Below are 26,909 nucleotides of genomic sequence, written 5' to 3'. Positions count from 1 at the left end.
AATGAAAGAACCCAAAAAAGATAAAATAAGTCAAAAATATATCTCAGTGGGTGCTAGATGTACACCACAGGTAAATAAATTCAAGTTAATAAAGCAGTTTTTAGAAGAACAGCTGTGATGAGAGCATAGTTACTGAGTATAAAATCATTTTTATATAATGCCAACCACATGTCTCACCAACTTAAGCCTTTTTCCCAGTACTATTTTTAATTTTTATTATTAGATTAGCCAATTCCTTGATTTAAGCTAGATTTGAAAATGTTATTTTTAAATTTTATTAAAATGCCTGAAGTCAATTATAAAATTTGATAAAATCTGGAATAATTTTTGACTAGAAAGGCCCTTCCTGTCTCCCCCAGATGTTACAACTACAGAGTGATCAAAACCTCTGGCACATCATTCCAAGTTGAGAATAAAACTTTTGGACTGGCTTTAGTGTTCTCCAAATTATGTTGGCCTTGGGAACATGCAACAAGAACCCTCTTGACTTGTTTTGGACTTAAACACTTAGGAACTCAACTATTTTAAAAGCTTCTGGAATGGTAATGCTGGGAGTCCAGATAGCAGAAAAATTCAAGGGGCAGGAGAAATTATAGTGTCCTTCACTGGGAAACACACACGCCATGTGCTGATGTTGGGGTTGATGTCAATTCTAACACTGACAATGCATTCCCAAGGTTTTTGCTGCACCCACCAGAAGAGCAGGACCCAGACCAGTTTTTGATCAGTAGGCTGCAAATAAGACATCCAGGGAAGGAATGTTTTGGTCTTTTAGTGAGTGACTAAAAGGAACAAGACCAAATCTGCTGTCAATGCAGCCAAGGGAAACTGGGTGCAAGAACTGGGTGCAAACTGGGTTTGCCTATTTTAACCACACAGGTAAGTAATTTCAGACCTTGGAGATTTCCTTCTTAACAATTATCACTGACTCCAGGCTGAGAATTTTTTAGGGTGAAAGGAAAGCAAATGGCATAATAAAGCAGAAGAGAATTGCTCCACTTCCTCTCTCTTCTGCTTTATGGCTGAGTGTTTACAGGTATGTGGACATTTGTTTGAAACCAGAATTTTGCTGTTACTGGCTATTTGTTTCCTTTTTCTGTCTCCTAATTCCATACTTCGTCACCTCAAACTCTCACCTATAAAAAATTTACGGCAGCTCTTCAAAGGATCTTAATGAAAATATTTTCTTTCATCACCAATCTTTCTCCAGCTATTTATTTCACTTGCAAAAGCAAAGAAAGCCCCAAATTAATCACAAAAAGCCCAGCAGGGCATTGCTTTACCTGGAGCCAGAGCTTGTCGTGCTGTGACCACTTCCCCCCGGCGATGCACTGGAAGGTGGCGTTCTGCCCCACGTTGACCTCCACGTTCTGCAGCCGCAGGAAATGGGGGGCTTTTCCTGACAAAAGAGGCAGAGGATTGCAAGGGTAGAGCCAGGCAGGAACCATCTGTGCTTCACCCACCCAAACACCCAGCAAAGCCTTTGCAAAAGTGGCTTTGCAAAACACAGCTGCCCTTGGGTGTTTAACTCCTCCTTGCAGGGAGAAGTGGGGATGGAGCTGGGAAAAGGTGGCCTGAGGGATCTTAGAGAGCCCTGGCAGCTCTGAAAATACAGATTTGGATCAAATCACAGGTTCATGGTCACTGGCACAATTTCTTATTGCCTGCTATAAAGAGTAATTGAGTCATCTCTTTTCTTCAGAAAACTATGTTTCTAAAAAGGTCAAAAAAAGTCAAATGCTTTTGTGCTTGTCAAGCATGACTGACCCAAACCCCATTTTCACATGAGTCTTTTATTCTTTTTCATTTCTTGACTATCAAATATGTCCTAGACCTTTAGAATAACGCTTCATCAATATCAAATCAGGTATTAAATGAAATATTCATTTAACTGACAGTATTGTATCACTGGTTTAGTTTAAGATCACTGATATCAATGTTCTGCTGACACTAAATTCAGCATTAGTTCAAAATTAAACCAGTGGTATTAAAAATGCAGACGTGGAGTTTTTTTCACAAAGAAACTAGATGAGAGGATTATCTTTTTGATTAAATATCAGACTGAGTTAGGTCTCTATTCAACTAAAAGTATAAACAAGATTACAGCAGTGAATGCAACACCTTTAAGTGAACTATTTTCTTTCAGGACTTCAGGAAAAGGTTTGTGCATCATGTGAAAAATTTTAGTATGATACTCTGAAAAAACACCTAAAAAGGTCGGTGTTTTTCAACAATATCTGCATATTTTCTAGTATGATTAGACACTGAAATACATCATTTCAGAGGACAATATAACCTCTCTTCTGTTGGAGGAAACAGCTTTAAAGGGAAGTGGGCATCTTTGGCCGCGCATGGCTGAAACTTGATGTACAAGTGTTTGACACATGAACAGAGAACACGTGTTCATACACCATGTCAAATGTTTTTATCTGCTCCTGTGCCCCATCCAACACAGCTTACTGACAGCTCCTAAGGACAGGAACTCTGTACCATCCTGCTTTCTGGGCAGCAGGGATTTGCATCAAGGTTTACTGGAAAACTCTCTCTGGGTGACACTCAGAATGTTCTACAGGGTATTTCAGGATAATTCTAATATTTGTGCCAGCAGCCTAAAGTGTGCAGCTGTAAGTCAGCTACGAATACAAAGGTGTGGAGTCCCACCAATGCCAACATCCTGGTCCTTGGGTCTGCCCAGCCTCTGGAGCATGGGTTGTGCTGTGATGGCAAGGGCTCATGCACACAGAGCCAATGAGCTTTTGGCATAAGGAAAATGGATATTCCAGTGTATTGCTTCACAGGACAAAGGAAAACAAGAGGCAGCACCAGCAATACATTTATTTTTCTGTATTACTGTGCCATTAGGGGCATTTCACTGCTTTTTGCTGACTTTGGTTTGTCTGCCTTTGTCATCTGTGAAGGTAAAGCAGAAATGAAGAAATAAGACCAATGATTTCAGTAACCTCCAGGGTCACCAGGAGCTTCACAGTCCTTGTGTTTTGATTTACAACAATTGTGAAAGGAATCTGAGGGGCAAAGGCTGTACAAGGAAGGGGAGCACGTGGGTGACGTTCACCCTGGTGACTGACACTGCTGAACAACAAAAGCAGCTCTGGAACCAGACAGGAGCAGCATTTACAGAGAACTTCAGCTTGTAATGAGCTCTGTATGCTGGGGGTTGCAACCAGATTGAAAAAAACCCCCAATCAATCAACTCTGTTTCAAACACTTTGTTGCTGAGTCACCAAGAATGCATTTAATTTTGACAAGGACCTGTATATACTTGAAGAAATGGATTCAAAATCAGTTTACTTAATTAAGCAGGGATACAACACAGCATCCTGCCTAACTGCTTTAAATCCCATCGTTTTCTTGTTGAGGCTCTGCCCCAGGGTTTGTTTAGTGGCCTCTATCCCAGTGAAGGGACCAGCAATCACCCAACATGCTGCGGAAGGCACAGAGCATTTGGGGATTTGTCTGGATGCTGCCAGTTATCAGCAACATCTGGTTAATACAGACTGTAAGTATTCCTTAATGAAGTAAATGCACCCAAAGGCCTGAGCAATGAGCACATGGTAAATACAAATATAATTTACTTAAGCAGCAATTAAGCATACTGCAGTTATCAGAAATGTCCTGTTAAACTTGAGCAGAACCATGTCTGTCACATTGAAAGGCAGATGTTCTTTGACATTCTGATCACAGCAAAAACAGTTGATTTCACTCCATCTATAAGATCCATCATTTTTTTGTGAGCAGCTGTCACTGACTTACTGAAACCATGAGCCAGAGAGACGGGCTGTTAAAAAAGATCTTTACATGTAACTAACTGTACATTACATCCATAAAATCTACAAAGTCCTCAAGCCCCACTGAAGGTGGGTAAAGGAACCAAACAAGTTCAGACTCAAAGACTGAGGCACAATGCTTCTTTAAACATAAAAAAGTAAATAAATCTCTGCTTATTGTTGCGTCTGCAATAGAAGAAATGCAGCACTAACATTTTTGAATAATGAACCTGCATTAGTTTCTACTTCTGCATAAGTGCAGTGCCTGAACAAGATTAATTTTTAATCTCTTCACAGCTTTCTGAGCAGGTCTAATACATTGAAACCAATGAAACTTTGGGACAGGCTTCTTCCCAAGGAAACACTGAAACAATTTGTTTGGTTTTTCTTTTCAAAAGTTATTATGAGAAGCATTTTAGATTGTTTTCTACAGCAATAAGATTAAGAAATAATAAAACCATCAGTTCATTAGCAAGTAAAGAAGAGAGAATTCCACTAGCCATAAACTGAGAGCAGCTTTGCCTTTTGTACAACTTGCAAAAGTAGGTAATTAAGCAAGGCTGACTGACTTTAGGGGTCTTGGAGGGAGACAAGACATTTTAGTGCTGACCCAACTGGGTAAATCTCTCCTTTAGACAAAAACTGTGGCCTACACCACGCCAGTACAGTCAGAAAAATAAAGAGTGCTCACTGCAGGGATGGGCGAGGACTCTGACTTCATCCACAGCTATGTACCCAGGGTGTCCTTTCAAAGAGACAGATTCAAATATCACCTGAAATACAAAAGAAAAAAAAAAATCTGAGAAAGAACATTTCCATCAGTAATTTCAGCAATCACCACATTCTGCTGCTATTCCAAGCCTGAGTCATTCAATGCTATCCTTTACCACATTAAAAGATGAATGGGTGGAGAAGGAATGGGTGCTGGTCTCTGCAGGTGAAAGTCCCAGTCTCGCTCCATCTGACTAAAGCATTCACACTAGACTGGATTGCTGATTTTTGCATGAGTAAACAATCAGGTTTCCAAGGACAGAGTTAATTACACGTTCAGCCAGCACAGTCACTGCCATTAGAGCAGTGTTCTGATGCAGCTACTTGTTCCATAGGAGAAAGTATTCCAGTCATTTGTAACTTCTGAAATTCACTACTAGAACACAGAGTTAACTATTGAAAACCAGTTTTCAACAGTTCTTTTTGTTCTAAATAAAAGCTGGCATTCCCAGCCTGCCCCTGTTCAGCCTCTTCTTTATCTCCTTCATCAAAAGATTTATTACAGTAAAAGGTTCAACTGTCCAAATATTGCCCTGGATAAAAATAGACCAAAAATATCCTTTCTAACTACAGAATTGCTGGTGTTAATTTTTCTTTGCATTTGGGCTTCCAGAACATGGTTTCTTCTCATGTTTTCATGTCTTCCTAAGATCTCTTCCCCCAATTCAAAACACAGCCAGATGTGAGATCTCCTGAAATGTATACATAAGGAACAAAAGGCATAAAAACAGGCAAAGACAAGCTAAGAAAAGCTCAGGAGCCAATAATATGTAGAAACAAAGTTCTCCTCCAGAGGGGACTGGACAACAATTAGGCTGCCCAGGAAATACTAGGAAGAAGCAAGCTACTGGAAGATAAAATAATCCAAAAACCATTAGCAAGTGTTTTGTGTTAACAAGGTCGTTGATAGGCTTTTTATGGACTGCATAAAATAAGAGTATAAAATACGTGTCTTTAGTATGGAAATTATAATTACTTTAGCAATTAAATATTCATGATAAAAATTACATTTACTGGGAAGGTCATGCAAGGCTCTACTGCAACTCCCTTAAGACCTGAATTCAAGTGCAACATTTTAGCTACAAAATCTTATTTTAGTTTTACATTTGTGAAAAGTCATAAGCCACAACACAGTAATTCTCAATTTTCTGCAAGTCAAGAACTTGATAAGTTCTCCAAGGCATTGGCATCAGGTATGAGTGATGGCAAAAGTAAGCACCAACACACAGAGAATTGGCTTTGGTTAATTACCAACATGTGTAGGGTCTTTAATACAGCACAATACATCCTAATTATAACCAACTCAGCCTCTAAAAAATCCCTGCCCACTGGTGCAGAATCCACTGAGTAGAGGACTCCTCTCAATCCAAGCAATATTGTTTGACTATTTTATTCTGTTCAGCTTCACACTCAGATATTCCCAGTCCTTTCCCAGTTCAAACTTACACATTATTGTCTTTTTGTGCATTTTGAAGCATCTCATCCCTATCAAAATGAGAAGCATGGAAGCACTCAGGCTTTCCTGAAATCTGCAAATTGAACCCCAGCATGGGGAAAAGGTAGGAATAAATGTTTATGGGGCCCATTTCTGCAAATCTCATGCTCAGTATCACTCATGTCCTTTGAAATGCAGTTGGAAATGCAGCATGATGGTTGAGACAGGCAATGCTTTGCAATTAATAATGCTTTGCATTTAAAGTAATCCACATAAATGAATACAGCTGACAAAATACAAAGCTTCACTCTTAAAAAAGCATTCTTAAATGCTCCTGAGGTCTGCAAATACAAAGTCATTTCATGTTTCCTTCCCACTGAACAAGCCCCCGTTGCAGCACTGTGATTTACCAACAATGTCTGTGTTAGCAGCCTGGCCCAGCTCATCTGTTGTGCTACAACGCTTTTCTCCAGGCATGGATCAATAACATTCCTTGCTATACATCAAAAAAACACCTTCCTGGCAGGCTCTAGTGCTGCCCTTGGTGCATTCTGGGACTGAGTTCATCCTTATGGCAAGCAGTAATTCAAGATTACACGTATTACCTTTCTCCAAGAACCATTAGAGCTTTTTCTCGCTACGCTGGAAAACATTTGCAGGCTGAGAATCCAAGTACAAGTAACTCCAGGGTAGACATGATAAATCTCCCCACGTTTCTGTCTCAGCTAAGTGCTTCTGCAGCCAGATGACTCCTATGACCCTTGCACAGAACTGCCAGACCTAAAACACGACCTCTGGCAACTGCTTTGGATACCAGTTTTCCACTAGCCACATCTCCAAAGTTCAAAGTACTTGATAAAGCCTCAGATCAGGGCAGAGAGCTTCAGATTGTTCTGCCTGGATGACTTTTTGGTACACATCCCAGTCCAGGATGGTGTGGTTTCTGTGCATTAGGAGGATAATTGATATTTTGCCTGATGTAGAGTTCAATATTTAGGGAAAATGTTGGTTTTGCATGGTCTTTTCAAAATACAGAACAGGCTGTCAGGCCTCTTGTGTACAGAGAGTTCTCCAAGAATGCATTGATTTTAAAGCTGACAAAAAAGGCAAGTGTGAGGGTGGGGAGGCCCTGGCACAGGGTGCCCAGCAAAGCTGGGGCTGCCCCTGGATCCCTGGCAGTGCCCAAGGCCAGGATGGACAGGGCTGGGAGCAAGTGGGACAGTGGAAGGTGCCCCTGCCCATGGCAGGGGGTAGAATTAGATGATCTTTGGGGTCCCTTCTAACCTGAGCCCTCCTAGGATTTTATTAAACACTTCAATGGCACATTCTAGATCATGAGTGTGAAAAACAAGACACTTCTCAGGCCGCAACACACCCAAGTTTTGTCATCCTCCCACCTCTGGACTTACTTAGGCAGAAGTGTTACTTTAGGCTGGCAAATACCAATAATTTTTCTTCTTCATTTTTTCAAGCTTCAAGTTCTCTTTTTCCTTTTGATTTTTTCTTAAACCTTGCTTAAATGTAGAAACACACAGGACTACAGGCCACCAACAAGGTGATTTAAAAAACCAGAGGCTGAAATCAGTCTACTAGACCCCCATAATATCCAGGACAGATCTCAAATTTTACAAGCCATGCTTAAGGAACAAAAATACAAGGATGACCAGAAGGAAACATCACTCACTCATCTCATCTCAAATTTAAAAAGAAGCCTCTTGCATTTTCTAGGAAGGAACTACTCCTGGCCAGGTACTGCTGCCTTCCAATTCATTCAGTTTTGTACTTCAGTAGAAAATTCTTGTTTGATTTAAAGGATTCTTTTGCCCAAGAAAAGCAAACTTGACCTGCCAAAGTACTTGTAAAAGACCTAAGTGAGGCTCAGGAAGCCTCCTATTGATATATCTGAGAGCAGGATCCCTCTTAGTGTGAGATCAGACTGCCTTTTGCAGGTTTTTCAAGCACCGATTTTCTGGGTGAAAGATCATTTCTGTTATCTCTGTGGAGAACCAACGATGAAGCAAATTCTGCTTCATGCCCAGGATCATGTTAATATGAATGGAGTAGGAGCACTCCAGTGTGCCTTCAGAACAGTCACAAGTTGTGCAGTGCCCTTAAAAAACCATTTTCCCCACATTTGCATCTCTTTATCCTTCCCTCTCGCCTGCCTGGTGCACTCTGTGGATTCTGCTGGTATCCACAACTCTTTCAGAGGCTCAACATTAAAGCATCTTCCTCCAGCTCAGATTTTACAGACCTCCTACCCAGTTATTAGAAGCAAGAAAAAGAGAGGCTTTTCTACCTGCTGTTTTTTATACACAGACTATTTGCTGCCTTTTCATAGTTCATTCTATCCCGGTGCCTGTCTCACTCATGGCTTTTATTGGTGTCACATGGACATCAAATCTCCTGTAAGGTTTAGGATGCAATTACCTCCCAGGCTTTTGTTGTTGTTGTTGTTGTTGTTTGTATCTTGAATATAAAACAAGACAAAAGTACCCTTCAACAAATAAAAAGCAGTAGGTGAGTCCATTGTGTACGAATTATCTAACTGAAATTGAAACAATGGCTGCAAAGTTGCCGCATGAAGTTTGAAGCAGACAACTAATAAGTTGATGTAAAAGTAATATAACCAAAAAATAGCATAGCCATTACATTCCTGGGCTTTGTCCTTGTCTAAAAAAAAATTGTCTTCTAACAGAATAAATAAATCTGTGCTAGAAAGAGGAGGAGCTGAGGATCTAGAGAAGAATAACCACATATGATACCATGGTACAAGAATTTATTAATACCTTATTCCTTACACCCCCCAAATGGGTACAAGATGCAAAGCCAAGTCAAAAAATGTTCCTTCTTATGGAACCAAGGTACAAAAATAATCCAGGGAGATTTATGCAAAGTACAGGTACACATACAGAAACTGTTTCGTTTACAGCCGCACAGTGCCACGGAAAGTGCCAATACAAGTGGCAATTTCATCATGAACGAGTGGGTCTCATCAATAATTGCAACCTATCCATCAGGCTGTGGCCTGCCAACAGCTAAAGAAAAAAGTGAGGAGGAAAGAAATATGTCAAGCTGCCTATATATCCACTATAGGTGAACTTACTCTGAGAGGAAAATTGAGGGAGGGAGGTGATGATTTTCAAAACTAACAATACACATCCAAAGGAGGGAGAGGGAAAAGTATTACAAGCCCCTACCTGATAGAAATGTGGCCAGAAGGTGCTGATGGCCAGCTCTGCCTTCACCCAGCCTTCAGTCACCACTCCTGACACATTCCAGATGGGGTTGCCCTGGGGGCCCCCGTTGACCTTGACGTAGACGTTGAGGGAGCCGGGGCTGGAGCGGTCGCGGCTGGACAGGTAATAGTGGAAGTCGATGCAGTGGGTGTCATTCTCCTTCAGCGTGGGCAGCAGCAGGTGAGCTTTCTGCCCTGATGCTCTCCCAGAACTGTTCACCATCATGAAGGAGCCTGCAGAGCAAAGGAAAAAGAGAACAAAGAGTGGGTTTGCTTGGATTTTTGATGTAAACAGCTCCGTTGGAAAAGTCAGCGGGTCCCTCGCAAGCCACAAAATAAACCTTCCTCTGAAGGAAGCAGCTGTTTGGTGCCAGTTGTTAGGGAAAGAAAGGATATTAAAATTGTAGGGTATGTACACCACTAGACTCAGGGCTAACTAGAACCACTTCAATTAAATACCTTGCAAATCAAAATGGAAATGCTGGCTTGCTTGCGTTATTTTATCACCTTGTGATCACACAGTCGCTCTAAACAAAAGAACATTCCCTCTTCAAGCACCAACCAGGTTCTCCTGCTGCACACCGTGCCCCAAAAGCACATTCAATACAAGGTAACAAGTGACAGGATGAGAGGAAACAGCCTCAAGTTGCACCAGGGGAGGTTTAGATTGGATATTAGGAAAAAATTCTTCATGGGAATTGTTGGAAAGCACTGGAATGGAATGAGGAGTTACCATCCCTGGAAGTGTTAAAGAAATTTGTGTATGTGGTGGATGTGGGTTAGTGGTGAGCATGGTGTTAGATTAATGGTTGGATTTCATGATTTATAAAATTTCCAACCTTAATAATTCTATGATTCAACACAAAAACTACAACAGAGCAAGCTCTCAGCTGATATTTGCCTGCATCAACCAACACCCTTCATGCCAGTCCATACCTGTGAACCCTGAATATTTGAAGGTCATGTGAAGAAAATCCCAACTTTCAGAGCCCTACCAAGTGAGGGTTGTCAACAGAACAGAAACATCTTTACTTGTAATAATGCAACAGGACAATAATTCTTGTGGGAGGGAAGGGTAGCCTGAATTTGGGGAGGGAAATGTATACTGAGGCAATTTATGAGTTTGTTAACCTGGAAGTCTGCATCATATTAAGCGTGGCACTCAATGTTGAACTCGCATTTGGATTCATCAAGCAGTTATTTTATAGCATATTGTGTCTCCACTCATCTCCTCACAGATGCATCAAGGTGACAAATGTCAGCAATAAGGGAGAACACGATGAGAGTTATTTGATTCAATTCTGGTTACAGGATCTCCTTTATGGGGGTGCAGACACTCACACTCAGAAAGAACTAAAGAAAACACTGGGATGGGGCAGGGGGAATCTGTGTGTCAGCAGCCAGGCATGATAATTTTTAATCAAACACAGCCCTCTTGACACTCCTGGCTCTGATGCTGCTGCCAAGCCACCCTGCAGATCTGTTTGTCTGCTGGCCTCTTGCAGTTCACAGAAGATTGAGTTTGAAAAGCCCTGCCTCACTTCTGACCTATTGACTTTCCCTTTTCTTCACCATAGCAGATGACTCAGATGAGCCAGGCGAACATCTGGATCAATTCTGTGCAGTGAACAGTCATATATTATAAATTTATAACAGCTACAAGCAACTTTCTCTCAGAAGATTTTTTTCCCCCAGTATTTATGTGATATATATTCATTTTGTAAAGGATCGACAGGAGGAAGTCAATCTTAAAAGAAATAAATTAATAAAGTTACACACTCTAAAGACCTTGGAAAATTCCAGTGCAATGCAAGCACAGCTGGGGAACAGGAAGAGACTCTAAGAAAATTTATAGGCAAGATGGTCTCTGGCAATGGTGCCTTTCAGTGGAAATGAAGGAAAAACAAAAACCAAAATGGTCCCAAGTCAAGAAATTCCAGATTCTCAGCAAGAACTTGGAGAAATGTTAGAGCTGAATCCAAACTTCCTGGTTTTAGTCTAAAAATTAGGATCCTGACAAATGCCCATTGCTGATGTAATTCTGCTCCCAGTCAACCATAAAATCCTCTTCTTCAGCATGCAATGTATACACACTACTCTTAAAAATCTACTCATATAAACTAAACTTTTGAGAAACTGAAATTTGGGTTCAGTTCCTATGGTCTGAGAACTTTATTATCAGTAAGAACAGCAGGCCTGGAGAGGCAGCACAGCCTCTCAGCTGAGAGCAGCCTGGGATCCTGACACAGCCGGGCTTGGGCAGGCTGATTGTGACTCCCAGCTCCACCAGGGCTGGGTGCTCTACTCTGCAGCCAGGATGGGAGAGCTGGGGGGGTTACCTGGACAAGAGAAGGTTCCAGAAAGACCTCAGAGCCCCTTCCAGGGACTAAAAGGGCTCTAGGAGGGCTGGAGAGGGACTTGGGACAAGGGATGAAGGGATAGGATAACAGGGAATGGCTTTAGGCTGAAGGAGGGGAGATTTAGATTGGAAATTGGGAAGGAATTGTTCCCTGTGAGGGTGGGCAGGCCCTGGCACAGGGTGCCCAGCAAAGCTGGGGCTGCCCCTGGATCCCTGGCAGTGCCCAAGGCCAGGCTGGACAGGGCTTGGGGCAGCCTGGGACAGTGGAAGGTGTCCCTGCCATGGCAGGGGTGGGACTGAATTGGCTTTAAGGTCTCTCCCAGCACAACCCATTTTGGGATTCTAGGATCTCTGTCAGTACAGAGTTGCAAGAATCACTCTTCTGCAGGGAATTTGGGAGGGAAGACACTGTAAAACTGCTGAGTAAGGGTGGCCTGGTCTGGAGGAGTCCAGCAGCTGCTGTGAAATGCTTTGCCTGAGGCCACTGGAGTACAGTGAAGACAAGTTCTCCATGTGCCAGATCCCACCCTGCAGGAGGCAGGTGCAGCCCAGAATCACTCAGGGAACAGCAGAGCTCCTGTGCATTCACAAGGTTTTTGACCAAGTGCCTCCCACACTGGGGAGGCTCCCAGGAAAAGGGATTTTTACACCGTAATTGATTGCACAGCACCTGGCACAACATTCCACTTCTGGGCATGCCTCTCAACTTTTCTCTTTTTAATTTGGATAATATGTAGCTTATCCTGCCCTAAAGAACTGCTCTGATCTGTGCTGTGTCTAACTCAATGCAGCCCTGAACTGCACTGGGGGAGGTAAGTGCTTCAATGACAGCAAAAGTTAGGGAGTATTTCACTTTTACTGATCCATATATAAAACTAACAAGCTTTCCTCTGGGAGAAAAAACATCAGCTTTTATAAAAAGCTCCAAGCAATAATTACAATTTTATTTTTCACCACCCACAAAATAATGAATCACAAGCTATTCATGGCCTTTTGTGCAACTGCTGACAGTTCTGGGGAGAGTGGGGAACCTGAATCCAGCAACTGACAACACCAACAAGAAGAAAACCCATCCACCAAAATGGACTTATCAAAATAATTTGTCTTAATTACTAAAAAATAACCTTGCAAACAATTGTCATGGATAAATTATTCCCAGCTTCCTATTTATAACATATGATTTTGTTTAATACAATGTGTGTAGAGATACAGGAGGAAATCCTATAAGAAACACAATTTTCTCAAGAAAAGTCCTGATAAGAGGTATTATTTTATGACAGTGGAAAAGATGAAAAATATCCACTTACAGAGCCATCTCTGCCAGAGAAAAGAACTCACACCTTGTTTAAAGGGATTTGTTCCCTAGGAACTCTACCACAGTCCTTTCTTTCTGCAGGCTCTTGGAGTGGCAGCTTCCCCCACAAACTCTTCCCTGGGACACCCCAGGAACAGCTCACCCCACAGGATCCAGAGAAACACTTCAAGCCTGGTCATCCTAGGGGCCGAAAACTTGTAATTCCATCAAGGTAATCACTGATATAAATTATATTAAATTATTTTATTATATTATTAAATTATATTATAAAAATATATATAATATATAAATATAATAATATTTAATATAAAATTCAACAGTGAATAAATGACACTCTATATCCTATAAATTGACCCCAAATAGACTTTTTTTTCTTTTTTTTTAATTTTTAGTTTTACGGCGTGAACTTGAACAGGAATCCTGTCCTCCAGGACCTTCACAAAGTTGCTCTGCATGCTCCAAGATCAACAGATGGGATCCACATCCTATTACAAATTTCCAAATTTGTCTGTGGAACTTGTGTGGGCAAGATCCATCACTTAGGAGGAGGTGAGAGATCATGAAAACAGCTCCCACCAGGAGAAAATAAATAAAAGACAAGCCAGCCTTTTAAAGACAAATGTGGTTTTCCTCATTATTCTTAATGAAAATTGGCATATTGTGATTTAGGGTCTGACAGCCTTCTTTAGGCTGAGCACAGAGCTGAAGCTGATGGGACTTATTCTCAATTTATAGGCCTATATGTGCAAATAAAAGAGATACACTCTGGTCTGGCACCAACAAATCACTTGTCACAGTTTCCACTCATACAAAGGACTAAGGAATGAATTAACATGTCACAAATGGAAATTATTGACTAATAGATGACTGAAAGCCTCCTGAATGTCTCCAGGCAAGAACATGAATAAAACAAAAGGTATCTTGGAGAAACTCTTGTTTAGACTGTTGCATATCCAATTGGGGGAAAAAAGAAACAAAAATATTATTGAGTTTCATTGTTTTGTTTACTTCCTAACAAAAGTTCAAGTTTCCAATATTACACTGAACTGAAAAAAATGAAATTTGGAGGAAAAATTATCTATGCTGGATGAAAGTTCTTTTTTTATGTTTATTTGACAGAAAAGTATAAGCTTATTCAAGCAAATTGAGCGTAAGGTCAATTAAACATGGTGTTCTTGGATCAACAGGTTAAATTAATTAATATCTTGCTGGTTTTATCCTGACTATGTAAAAATGAATGTGTTATGCTCAGATCAGTCAGAAGCAAGAAGGATGGGGAGACTGTAAATAAATTCATTTTCAAAAATCCTTTGCAATGGCAGGAACATAAAACGCCACTCTCTCCTAGTTATTAAACATACCACTGAAAATTGGGGAATTAAACCATGAAGTGCTCTCTAGCTGGCCATAAATTTCAATTTTTCCCCTGCTTGGTGGATAATGATGCCTTGATAAGCGTCCTATTATTGATGCATCTGCAGCACAGCTCCTGTTTCTGGAGCCGAAACACTGCTCTGCAGCAGATGGTGGCTATTGTGTTTACACATCAGCACTTTATGTTTGCCTTCTCTCACGTCTGCAGTAAAGAGAAGGCCGTAATTGAGTTTTTAATGGCTTTGCACATTGTTCATTAAGTTTACACGAGTGTGCTCTGACAAATGACAGCTGAAGGAACGAGGCACCGAGGAGCCGCCGGCAGCGCCTGGCAGGCCTTGGTTGGTGCTGTCTCACTGCTGGCTTTGAAGAGCTGAGCTGCTTCAAAAGTCAAATTACAGCAACCAGGAAAGACTTGAAAAAGAAGCTGTCAAAATGCTCCGCTGCAAAATGAGGCTTCTAAAAGCCTGAACAGCAAACCCAGGTGTACAGTGTTGTTTTAAAGAGCAGACTCTCCCCAACATACAGACACGGGTTTCCAGCAGGTGCACCAGCCTGTTTTCACACCCACTTGTGTTTATTGCCAAAGAACAACTCTATCTCCCAGAAAGTGAGTCTGACACCTGTCCTTGTTAAGGCAGAACAAAGCAGCATGGGATAATCTGGGCTGAAGGGGCCTCAGGCCAAGCCCCTGCTCAAAGCAGGATCAGCCCTGAGCTTACCACTGAGTCTTCCACACCTCCCCAGAGGATTGCTCATCCTCTCTGGAAAACCTCCTCCACTGCTTGACTACCCTCATATTTTTTTTTTCCCTTTTTATTCAGTCCAAAACCTCTCATTTCCAGTTACATCTTTGTCTCTCATCCTCCAGGCACCTGCTGTGGTACAAACTAACTCACTACTCCTGATCCCCTCCTGGTAGGAAGGGATTTGCCGGGCGAGGCTTGGCTTTGCAGGAGTGCTCTGACCCTTTCCCAGTATCCCATTCCCAGGGGACAGGACTAGGGTCACTTCAGTACCCCATACACTGAGACAGAGAATGGGTTCCTTTCCCTTGATCTTTCCCTTTATCATAGGGATGGCTGCAGAAGCACAGATCAGAACAAGGGGTCTCTCTGAGCTACCTTCAAGTCACTCTGAAGGCCACAGAACAGACACTGAACACTCCATATGTTAAGTATGACACAATGTGTTTGTGGACAATATAACAAAAGTCCATCTACCTCCACACTTGGTTTCCAGCAGTGGCAAAGCAGCCACTTTAAGCAGAATATAAAAATTCTTCACAGGGTCCTGTGAAGCAGAATTTACCATTCAAATCTTCTGACAATCAGTAATATAAAGATTTTTTTTAAGTCAAGAGCTGCATTAAGCTCATTTATTAAATAGCCACAGAATAATCTCTCTCTCATCATTTTTGTTGAGTCAGGAGTAAGACTCTGTCAATGAGCTCTGGAGTTTGATTATACATTGTGCTGGGGAAAATAAATGAATATTTCCATGCACTTTAAGATTTTGTAACTTAATTTGTAGTTATTTTATGAAATTTATGATTACCTACCTGCTGCACACTTCCCACATTTTTACACCCATTTTTGTGTATAATACTAGAAAAAGACTCAGAAATCTCTTCCCCTCACTGATGTACTACAGACAGCAGCGTTTGTACAAACCCAGAAATTCTAAATCTCATAAGCACATTCCTTTTCCATGTATTAGGGCAAAATCAGACCCATGGGGTTTAATTCTTAAATGTGAGTCATACTGAATTAATTTAGCTATGAAATTGTTTGATTCGCTGATAAATATGAATATAAATGGCAAGTTGAGTTCAGTATCATTCATGAGGACAATTCATCCACTTGGGAAATTGTTAGATAATAGGGAAGAATTTTTAAAAGAGACAGTCTACTGTTTGTAAAAAGCTTTTCTTCTGGAAATGAATGTTATTAAAAGAATTATTATTCTGGGAGATTTTTGTCAGAAAAATATTCTCAGAACGAGACTGACCTCATATTACCTCAAATATTTGCTATAGATATTTGAAGTAAAGATTGTGACGTAAACAGTTTCTCATTCCTCCCTGAGAGATGAAGTGTGTGCAAAAGTGGGTCTGCTTTGCCCATTTCCAAAAGGCCTTGGGAGGGGAGAAGCTTGCAACGCCTTTGCTTTATACATAAAACCAAATAATTGTGGGGCCATGCTCAGAATTAGGAAAAGCTGGTTTCCCACAGGTCCATAACTGCAGCTGCAGACTTCTCCACTGATTGCACGGCCTGAGCCATGCAGGACTGCTGCATTTCAGTGCGTACCCAGACACCGCTGCCCATGAAACACGAGTGCTTTGGTATCAAACTACACTCCTCTTACAAATGCTGTCCAAAGCCTGAATCGTGGTCACCCACAGACACTGAAAGATGTTCACAACCCAGAATTGATGCCTTATGAAGGCTGCACCCAAGATGAACCCAAATTGGACACAAAATGCACGAGCACTTACGGGGGCTCTCACTTTGATCAGTTCTGCTCCATTTGCACCTTGCAGTTCATTGTCCCATTCCAGCTCCAGCCCAGGCACTCCCATCCTGCTTGTTTTTCTCTCTCCAGCCCACGCTGTTTGTGCTCTTGGGCTGAGATTTGGATCATTTGTCCTTGGTGCCCAGCTGGAGGAGGAATTGTTTTGTATCCCTGCTCTGTGCAGAGAGCTCACCATCCCCTAATATGAAGCCCAGACCCACACACTAAAGCAGAATAGAATCTGAAAAATATAAAAGCTAAAAGCTGAGGCATCAGAATTGTCTCCAGCCAAGTGGCAGCTTTCCTTTATCCCCCTGTGAAGTTAATGCTGAAGAAAGGAACATCTACTGCAGAGGCTTCAGCAACCTGGATGGGGAAGATTCAACTACCTCTGACAGAGGAAACAAGAGAAAACTACATCATGGATTACAAAGAAAAAAAGAAAATCACATTTTAATGACTTTCTGGTGGTTCAGAGTCACCAAACCCTCTTCAACTACAAAATCCATATGGGAGGTGATCAAGTGACAAATAAGCCAACAAATGTCTAATTAGCAGAGGGCTTTAAGGGGGATAATGGGATTTCTGCAAGAGGCTGTGAAGCAGGGACTTGGGAAGGACTCCATTTGTTAATGGGATGCTCTTTTAACCTTGCAAGATTATTTAAATCAATAATAAAAATAGCTGCTTCGGTTGTTAAAAGCATTCTTCCATCAGTGTAACATTTTGTGCAGCTTTTGGTCACATCATGTCCTTTACAAGGACAGCCAACGACACAGACTGGGAGATTTGCAATAGAAAGATAAAGTTCAGGACTCAGGTTCTGACTTCATCATTTCCTCAGTGACACAGGTTTTTATTCTTTATTGGCCTGAAGAAAATTCAACTGAAACATGAAGACAGAATTCTTAAGAATGGCAATGAAAAGAAGCACTTGGGAGAGCAAGCATCCAACACAGAAGAGACAAGAGGAAATTTTTAAGCACAGGAGGGACTTATTGCCTCAGTTTTTCACCATGGCATGATCTAGAAGTGCAAGAAAACTGACTGTAACACCTCAGAAGTGACAAGGCAGAAAAAATAAATAATATCTCTTTCTCTATTGCCTGTTCCTGGCCTCATCTACAGGCCAGAGTGGTCTCCAGTAGTCTGTAATCAATATAGAGACCTGTTGGATCCAGTGTGGAAAACCAGCTCAAAAAAATGAATTCTCATTGCTGTGGACACAAACACAGCAATGATACCTCACTGCACTTCCAGACATTTGTTCTAAAGACATTTGTTGAGTCAGCGAGCTCCTGAAGGCATTGACATTGAACATTACTAGTCTGTAACAAGCACTGCACAGTTTCTCACAAAGATTCATGACAACATTTCTCACTTCAGTGGTGCAAGGTGATCCAGCATGGCTTTCCACCTGCATCTCTAGGGCACACTCCTTAAAAATCACCACTGAGAGCTGCAGCTTGAATAGCATCGGAACTCGAATCATATTTTCCTCTCCACCAACAAATTCACATTTTTATTTACCACACAAATCATTGTCCATGAGAATTCAGGAGAACACCTTTGCTCTACAGCTACAGCCATGTGGCAGCTCTTCTGTGTATCAGAGAATCCTAGAATGATATGGGTTGGAAGGAACCTCAAAAAACATTTAATTCCACCCCCTGCCATGGGCAGGGACCCCTTCCACTATCCCAGGTTGCTCCAAGCCCCGTCCAACTTGGCCTTGGACACATCCAGGGATGGGGTGTCCATATGCACAACATATCTCATGCTTCTCTCTAGAGTCCACTCCTATTTCTAGAATTTTCCTCCCACATTTCATAAACTTTTCTTTAATAAAAGCCCAATTGCTATAGCTGGGTTCACTGAGAAGCAAAAACTTATGTGTGCTATAGAATCAGAAATAATTCTATAAATCTCAGCCGTGAAAAACCTTTTTAATAGACTCATTGCCAGCATTCACTGTTGCTAAGGTCACTGCAGCAGTTTCCTTCAACACTGTCCTTATTCTATTATTTATAAACGTGGTATAAATTGTTTGGCAGGGATATTTTAAAAAGAGTCCATTAACAGTGGAGTTACACCAGTCTATCAGGTAATGGCATTTGTAATAAAAACCATACAATTTGCTGTAAACAATAGTCAAGAATTCTCTGCAAATTTAATTTAGTTACGTGATTATCTTTCAAAACTGATGAAAATGTACACTAAACCTTGCAAACTGAAGAGGTTTATTTGCTTTTCATTTCCAGTAGCCTGATAACTACTTATCCTACCAATCACTAGCTTACCACTTGGGTAAAATGTAGGCAATTGATTTAAACAGCTAATAATATTTATGTAATTAAATGGGCAAATAAAAAATAGGGGTAATAGCCATTATCCAACATTATCTCTTCATTTATTGGCATCAAAATTCCTGTTCTTAACACCCAAGAGCTTTATTGCAGCTGAACCTTGAAAGTAAAGACCCAGAGACATTGTGGGGACACGAGTCACAAACTCTGCTCAAAGGCTATCCCACAGATGTTGCTCAAGAAGGCTCAGGGTTCAGCAGAATTCACCATCCCTTCCTCACTGATTTAACCTGGGGCATAACCTGCTGCCAAATGCACCTCTCTCTCTCAGTACTAGCAGGAGAGGAGTTCAGAGGAAATGGTCAGCACTTTTTGAACAAGTACTTGCTACTTATTCTGTGTGCCTCAGCTTTGTATTCAAACACAGTGCTTATTTTAAAAATTAAATTCTGTATCCTGTCAAAACCCTACGGTTAAAAATAAAAATCTCTCCAACCAGGTGGATACAGATGCAAAGAACACATGTTTTAGGTTGTTGACTACAAGCAACTGAATAATTAAATCACTTCATCTCAGCTACTGCAACATCAGCTCTCCTTGGAGGGGGCAACAAGCCAAAAAAGAGTGTTGTTTCCCTAAAACCTCTCTCCAGAAACAGGATCTGATATGCTTAAACATACATGACATGCACAAAATTTGGATTAAAAAGTCAGGTTTCCAGGGCTCTCTGTCCCATGAAGATCTGATTTATGTAATGGTGAAAAGACACAGAAAACAACTTCTAACAACACATGATTATCCTCATAGACTGCTCTGCATCACCCAGAGCCAGTGGCTGATCAATTAAGCCATTACAAATTTAACAACAGTCCTTTGCCAGGGCAGCCTTTGTTCTCGACTTTTATTTTGTGTTGATCTTATTTTCCAACTCAGTTTTTTCTCTGAACACATATTTTTATTTTTGCATAATCCTCTCCCCTAACACCACATTAAAAGATGAAGGACAGGCTACAAACTCCGTTCTGCCTCCTTCTCCCTTCCCAAAGATGCAGCAGCTGTTGGCAGCAGCCTCATTTGTGAGAGGTGCATGGATGAATGGTTCCAGGTTCAAAACAAGGAATTACAATTATAATAATAATAATTCATAATTGAATTTATTTAATTTGGCTACTCTGAAGCCGCTGAGGTTGAATGCTCTCAGGTGGTTACCCTGGTGTTGTTCAAGGTTTTCAGGCTCCAGTCTACTGTGTCTAAAAAAAAGCCTCTGTGTCTCCAAAGCCTCACAAGACCATCACTGAGACAGCTCTACCCAGAGCTTCCTGCTCGTGGCAAGTTAATAAACTGTGCTTATCTTCGTGCTGCTGTGGTTAATTAAAACTGACATCAAATCTAAATTGCTGGGCCAGTTGGACCCTAAAGGTTGAACCAACCAGGGCTTTGTGGAAACCACTCTTGAATTGCCTTTGGCATCAGCCAGGCAGCTGCCAGAAGTATTTTGGTGCAAACATCACTTTCCTGGGCAGCACTGAGCTCCACAGTTCAGGCACATATTTATTTTCAATACATTGGGCTCTCTGTTTGCTTAATCATTAAAGACAAATAGCTAAATATATTTTATTACATAATTCTAGAGTATTAGGAGCAGTTTCCATGTCAGCCAGAATTAAATGTCTCATTAGCAGGCATGCAGCTCCATTGCCAGCCAACATTTATGTTCTCTGCAACTCAGCTAACATTTCCATATGTTTTGTATATGTAACATTTTCTAGGAAACTGCAGAGGGATTATTACCTTTTCTATTTGTGACAGAAAGCACATATTAAATGTAATGCCAAAAGGCAACCAGAGCAAATGATGTCTGAAGAGGAATTGTGTCCTCAATTTTACATAACTCTGCTCTAACCATATGGTCACTTCTGTGTACATCTAAGAAATCAACACTACAGCTCCAAACTCAGAATATGTTAAAGGTCAAAGGCTGAGCTATTTTTTGCACCAAAATTTTCAAATTTGATGAGCTCAGTTTCTGAGCACTGGGTGCTGCTGAAGTCACTGCTGCTATTCTGGGAGAGTTGCAGCATAGCCAAGGATGGAATTTGGCAGAGTGGGTTCAAAAATAATTAAGGCCATCTCACAAGCCACCACAGAGGATGGCAGCACAACAATTTCTCAAAAGGAGCAGCTCCAAAGTGCCAAAGCAGAGGCTGGTGCAGGCCCCAGTGGGGGCGTGCTGGCACAGGGGGAAGGAGCCACGGCCAGCCCACGGCTTTCCCAGCTGTGATCACCAGCATTTGCTCATTCCCGTGGGAACTAAATCACTCCAGATTTTTCTTCTTAACTCAGTGTTTGTTTGCCTATCTTAACTCCTGTTAGAACTGCAGCAACCTAAACAGGGGGCTGCTACCAGCACCCTCTTTTCCAGGGGATTGTATCATTCAGGGGGACATTGGCCAGCTGAATGTTTCTGAGTTATATTTAAAATAAATTTTAAAAAAAGAGAAAAGGAAATGCCAGCTTGAAGCAGCTCAGTTTGCCCACAGTGGATGGTCCTGGTGTTCACTGAAGGTGCCTAAGTCTCGGTGATAACAGACTAATTTGATCCAAATAGCAGCTATTTCTGCATCAAATGATTAATTTGGTGAGTGGTTCACACCACAACACAGTATTTGTGCTTAAAGAAATCAAAAAACACACAGTTACAATTAAAGATTATTAAACTATGTCCATTATTACACCAAAGTCTAATCATTATTTAAGAAAACATCTGATAGCACTGAAACTTGACAAGTATTTTTGCTCAAATAACTTGACCCTTGTGTTTAGTAACAAAGCACTTTTTGAGTAGCTTGAAACATGCTGCCTTTGAGCCACTGTATACGTGCCCCTGCTTTAATCAAATAGCCTCAGTGCACTTAAAGGACACATAATTTGCAATATTTTATCATGTTTCACTTCTTGGTCTTTTTGATATTAGGCAGAAACAGGATTACCAGCATCTACAAAGGCTGTTAGTCCCATGTGCTTTTTGAGCTGGATGCCTGTGTAAACATTTTTTACTAAATTGCCCAAAAGTACAGAGAGATTTATTTCCTGTGGACTGCAGTTCATTTAGAAATAAACAGTGTTATGTGCATGTTGTTAAATTTTTATTAGAAATTAATGGTATCTACTGAATCACATTTTCTGGTCCAGATTTTCCTGCTGAAAACCAACAGGGCAGGATACTACCAGAGCTATTCTGAGCTCTGCAGGCCATGGCAGATGGACTTGATAGCACTGCTTGGATGGGAGCTTCAAATATTGTAACTGCTGAGTTCCTTGATCCATCTAAATCCACCTTTTCCCCGTGGTTCCTGCCACAGCAGAATGATTGGTTTAGATGGCCAGGAATACATTGAGTTTTAGAGTAAGCAGAGTTCATAGTGTTCACCAAAAATCAGAAGTTCTCTATGAGAAACTGCCCCCAGCCTAGCCCAAGCTGATGAGCTGTTAGCTTATCTCCAGTCCCTCACAGCTCCCCACCCTTTTCTCTCAGTGCTACTCTAGTTATCCAGTTGTCCATATTTTCTCACAGAATGGAATTTAATGCATTATTAGGAAGGACATTTGGGCCATCAGTTGTGAACCCTCTGACACTTTTGACTATTTGCTGTCTGCACTCACCTTCAAAACCCACAGGGAGTTTTGTTTCCCCCTGAGGATTACTTTAGATAATAAACTCTGAAAGGCATTTCAAAAGCTCTGAAATAAATCCAGTTTAAATCCATTATTACACTGGCACAGTAATTTCTGCACAATAGAAAGTCAGAGTTTTCCTCTGCAAAGGTTCTGGTGGTGAGTCTGCCGTGCTGCACCCACCCTAAATGGATTCATCTATTTATTATTGTTTCAATCATTTTCCCTCCAAGCTTCCTGGAATCATCCCCATTTTCTCTTCTTCAAAGAAAAAATTCCCACTGCTTTTCTATTTACTGGTCAATTAAACAGCTATGAAAGAAATATATCAGCAAAGCAGCCCCTTCACTCCAAAATCTCCTCAGATGATCCAAGACTTGTTGTTCCTCACCAAAATGATAACCAGTCGTTTGCCCAACATTTCCTTGGTCTGACATCCACCAGAAAGGTCCATAAAAAGACACAGCAATTTCTAGAATTAACACTAGTGCAAAGTAATCATTTGGAGCCTCTGAAGCGTGCATTTTTCTCTAAGTGAAGCAGCTAATTACTGCTATTCTCACTGACTCACCAGTTCCCATTTCCTGCAACTAGGAGATTTAAATAAACCTAGAATCTCCTATTCTTATTCTGAGCGTCTCTCTTCACCCCAGTTTCAAGTCCCTACATTACAGTTTGAAATTATTCTTAGTAGACTCCTTTTCATTTTGGAGTTGAATGCCATTTTTATCCTCAATGTTTACATTTATTTGAAAGGCTGAGAGATTTGGGGCTACTCAGCCTGGAGAAGAGAAGGTCCTGGGTACACCTTAGAGCCTCTTCCAGAACCTAAAGGGGCTCCAAGAGAGCTGGAAAGACTCCTGTGAACAGGGGGAATAGTTTTAACTGTAAGAGGGCAGGGTTAGATGGGATTTTAGGAGGAAATTCCTCCCTGTGAGGGTGCTCAGGCCCTGGCACAGGGTGCCCAGAGCAGCTGGGGCTGCTTCTGGATCCCTGGCAGTGCCCAAGGCCAGGCTGGCCAGGGCTTGGAGCAGCCTGGGACAGTGGAAGGTGTCTCTGCCCATGGCAGGGGTGGAATGAGATCTCTGTGGTCTCTTCCAACCCAAGCACCATGATTCTGTGTTTGAAACATATCCAGATCCACACTACAGCTGGCAGTAGTTTCCTGTGTTCTCATCTTATTACTTCCACTGGAAGCAATGGCAAGATCTGCACACAGTTCAGTAAAAAAACAGCTCTCTGACACACTTTCAATTCACTAATTCTATTTATCAAAATTGCTGTAATTTAAGCAGGTGTAAAACATTTGGGGGATTACACATTTTGCTCATTAACAGACAAAGAATACTGGGAGATGTTCGTGGCATAAATAGGAATAAAAACTAAAATTCTAAATTAAACATCTTGGAACAATATAAAACATTGAGGCTTGATTGGATGTTAGGCAATTACAGCAGAGCATTTCAGATGGCCAAGAGGTAAAGTAGAAACTTCTGTTATATTTTAGAACCTGAATACAGCTTCAGTCCTGGCAGGACTTCAAAAGGGAACAGAGATTTTTCCACAGGCAAGGCTTATCCTACAGTTCCGACACTTTGCAGTTGAAACAGGTTGTAAACACCTTGAGTAGAAGGAACTCAAATTAAAATACACTTGAGCAGTTCTCTGGGGTTCTGATCCTGCTCTAAATGACCCAGACAAATGAACCTCCCCCTGAACACAGCATGATCAGCATCAGTGCCAAATTATTAACAAGCATTTTCTCAGTAGGATTATCTATCCCGGAAAAATAATTACCCCTCAGGGCCTTGCAAACAAACAAACCATTTATGCAGGATTTACACTGAGTTAGCTCACAAATTCCTACACACAGCCTGACCTTCTGAGCATGCAGTTTTCTCATTAATCTCTACTACATAAATCTAATCCAGGATCATGTTTAACATATCAAATTCTACCCTTACTGAAGAGTTGTGTTCTAGACAGTTCCAAGCATCAACATTGTTCTGATATGGATTTGGGCCCAGAGATTTTCCCAACATCCACATCCTGCTCATTTTTAGAACCTGGTTTTAACAAGCAAGCCAGGATGATTTTCATTCAGCTTTTCACTTGTAAACTCCACCTGAGTTGAAGGAGCAGAATTCGGATGCCATCCTCCACATACAGACACACAAACACACACCCAGATTCCTGACAGCCTCTGGACATGAGAGTTTTTAATCCACTGACAATAATGGTGTAATTTGGGGTGTGCATTAGATTTACCCAAACCATACACTGTGTGACAGATATTCACTGTGCTTCTGCCACTAGAAATGCCACTTGGTGTCATTTATTCCTTCGCTTGTCTTGACAATACCACACCAAGCATTAAAGAGATGCCCGGCTTGTAAGGAAATTCAGCAATATCTCTTGATAAACATGTGTGTCTCTGCATGTTATAGTTACAAGTTGCTGATATTTCCCTGAAGTGATTAAAGCTCTCAGATCTCTTCAAGCAAGAAAACTACCCTGGTAACTTTATCTTTTACAGATACATCCCCAAATCTTCAAAGTATTTGTCAAGTAAGTGTTCAGAACTCTTTTGTGATCTGTGCAGTACACAGGTAGCACGAGAATCAGCAGGATACTTCAACCTAAACCATCTTGGCTTAAGAAGGAAACTCCAAAAGAAAACTGAGTGCCCCTGTTGTCTTTCAGATTGCACTCAACCAGACAGCTGTGGTGAAAAAAAAATCACAGGAGAAAAAGAAAACATCTTCAAATGCATAAATGAATAAGATTTCTTCCTCCAATAGTTCAACATAAAACAGATAATTACAAATTCTTCTTTATAAACATTACGTAAGCTTGCAATATAGTCCAAAAAATAGGCAGTCAAAAATGCAGCAGTGTTAACAGCAAAAACCTGGGACAGATCTTTTACAGCTCCCATTCCACAGGACCCTTCCACAGATTGGCTGCTACTGGTGTTACATGTCCTCCATGCACAGGGCTAGAATGACACTCCACTCAAAGATTAAACCCTTATAAAGACTAAATGAGGAAGTTTATACTCCTGAAAAACAACTGCTGAAATGCTCTCCATGTTTATCACAGAATCACAGAACAGGCTGGGTTGGAAAGGACCTTAAGGACCATCTAATTCCACCTCTGCAGCCACGACAGGTTGGCAACTGCAGTTTTTGCCTTGGAGGTTCTGCTGAAACACCATCAGAGTAACCTGCAGAAGTTGCTCATGACTTTGTCATTCACAGAGATCAGTGCCATAATAAATTCACTGTGAGGAGTAACCTAATGAAACCTAGAATATTTCCCTTGACTTATTGCCAGGATAATTGATTTGTCAGGAGCAATGATATCAGATCCTGGACAACTTGAGTAGTTCTCAAGCTACCAACATTTCTCAAAAAAAAAAAAAAAAAAAAAAAAACCCAAAAAAACCCAAAAACAAAAACAAAAAAAAAAAACCAAAACCAAAAACACAAAAAACCCAACCAAAACCAAACAAAATAAAAACAAAAAAGCCAAAAAAAGCAAAGGCATTTAGCTTGCCTCCTCTTGTTTTTTGATAAAGTACCGAGATGCACTGATGCTTCAAGTTTGCATCTTAATTGTGTCAGTGATCTGTGATAACTTAGAGGATGTGATGCTCTAACCACACACAAAGGCCTCAGTGCTTCTCCACACACAGAATTGTTCCCTTCCCAACTCTAGAAAGATGCTACATTAAAGCAAACACTTCGTTTAAAAAAAAAAAAAACAAAAAAAAAAACCCAAAAAACAGTAAAAATCTTAAGATAGTCTGCTTAATGCTCTGCTCAAACCAGTTCTTCACACACCATTTTCAGTGGCTGAGTAAGAAATGTACCTGAGATGAAACACTTCAGATTGGGATGCAAATGTAGAAACTAGCTGTGGAAAAACAAAGCTCCTTTCCATTTGTTCAGTGCTCTCTAGCACAGAGCCCCGTGATGTGAGCCACCAGAGGAACTGAGATTGAGCAGTCCTGCCACCTGGCAATTGCTTTGCAGATTTGCCTAGTTATGCTAGAAGGAAGAATCCAATTTCCAAATCTCCAGGCAGTCCATTTAAAACACACCTTTCCATTTGGAACACGTACCACTTGCA

The 26,909-nt window shown here is 41.1% G+C and overlaps 1 protein-coding gene and 1 long non-coding RNA gene across 11 annotated transcripts in view; one reads left to right on the top strand and one right to left on the bottom strand.

Annotated features, from left to right (window-relative positions):
* PTPRT (protein tyrosine phosphatase receptor type T) overlaps positions 1-26,909 on the bottom strand; it is a 450,746-nt gene that overhangs the window by 271,680 nt on the left and 152,157 nt on the right. For all 10 annotated transcript variants that reach the window (XM_038158539.1, XM_038158540.1, XM_038158545.1 and 7 more), the window contains exons 3-5: positions 9,192-9,463; positions 4,477-4,558; positions 1,284-1,399 (exon numbers count right to left, since the gene is read on the bottom strand). In XM_038158539.1, the coding sequence (XP_038014467.1) occupies positions 1,284-1,399; positions 4,477-4,558; positions 9,192-9,463 (470 nt within the window). The remainder of the gene's footprint in view (positions 1-1,283; positions 1,400-4,476; positions 4,559-9,191; positions 9,464-26,909) is intronic.
* LOC119710049 lies at positions 200-13,503 on the top strand. Its single transcript, XR_005259492.1, has 3 exons — positions 200-879; positions 12,985-13,114; positions 13,296-13,503. It is a non-coding gene; the product is annotated as an uncharacterized LOC119710049 (long non-coding RNA).

The sequence above is a fragment of the Motacilla alba genome, chromosome 20, assembly GCF_015832195.1.
Source record: "Motacilla alba alba isolate MOTALB_02 chromosome 20, Motacilla_alba_V1.0_pri, whole genome shotgun sequence".
NCBI lineage: Eukaryota > Metazoa > Chordata > Aves > Passeriformes > Motacillidae > Motacilla > Motacilla alba.
The sequence above is the reverse complement of the archived record's forward strand: the minus strand, read 5'-3'. Positions and strand labels throughout refer to the sequence as shown.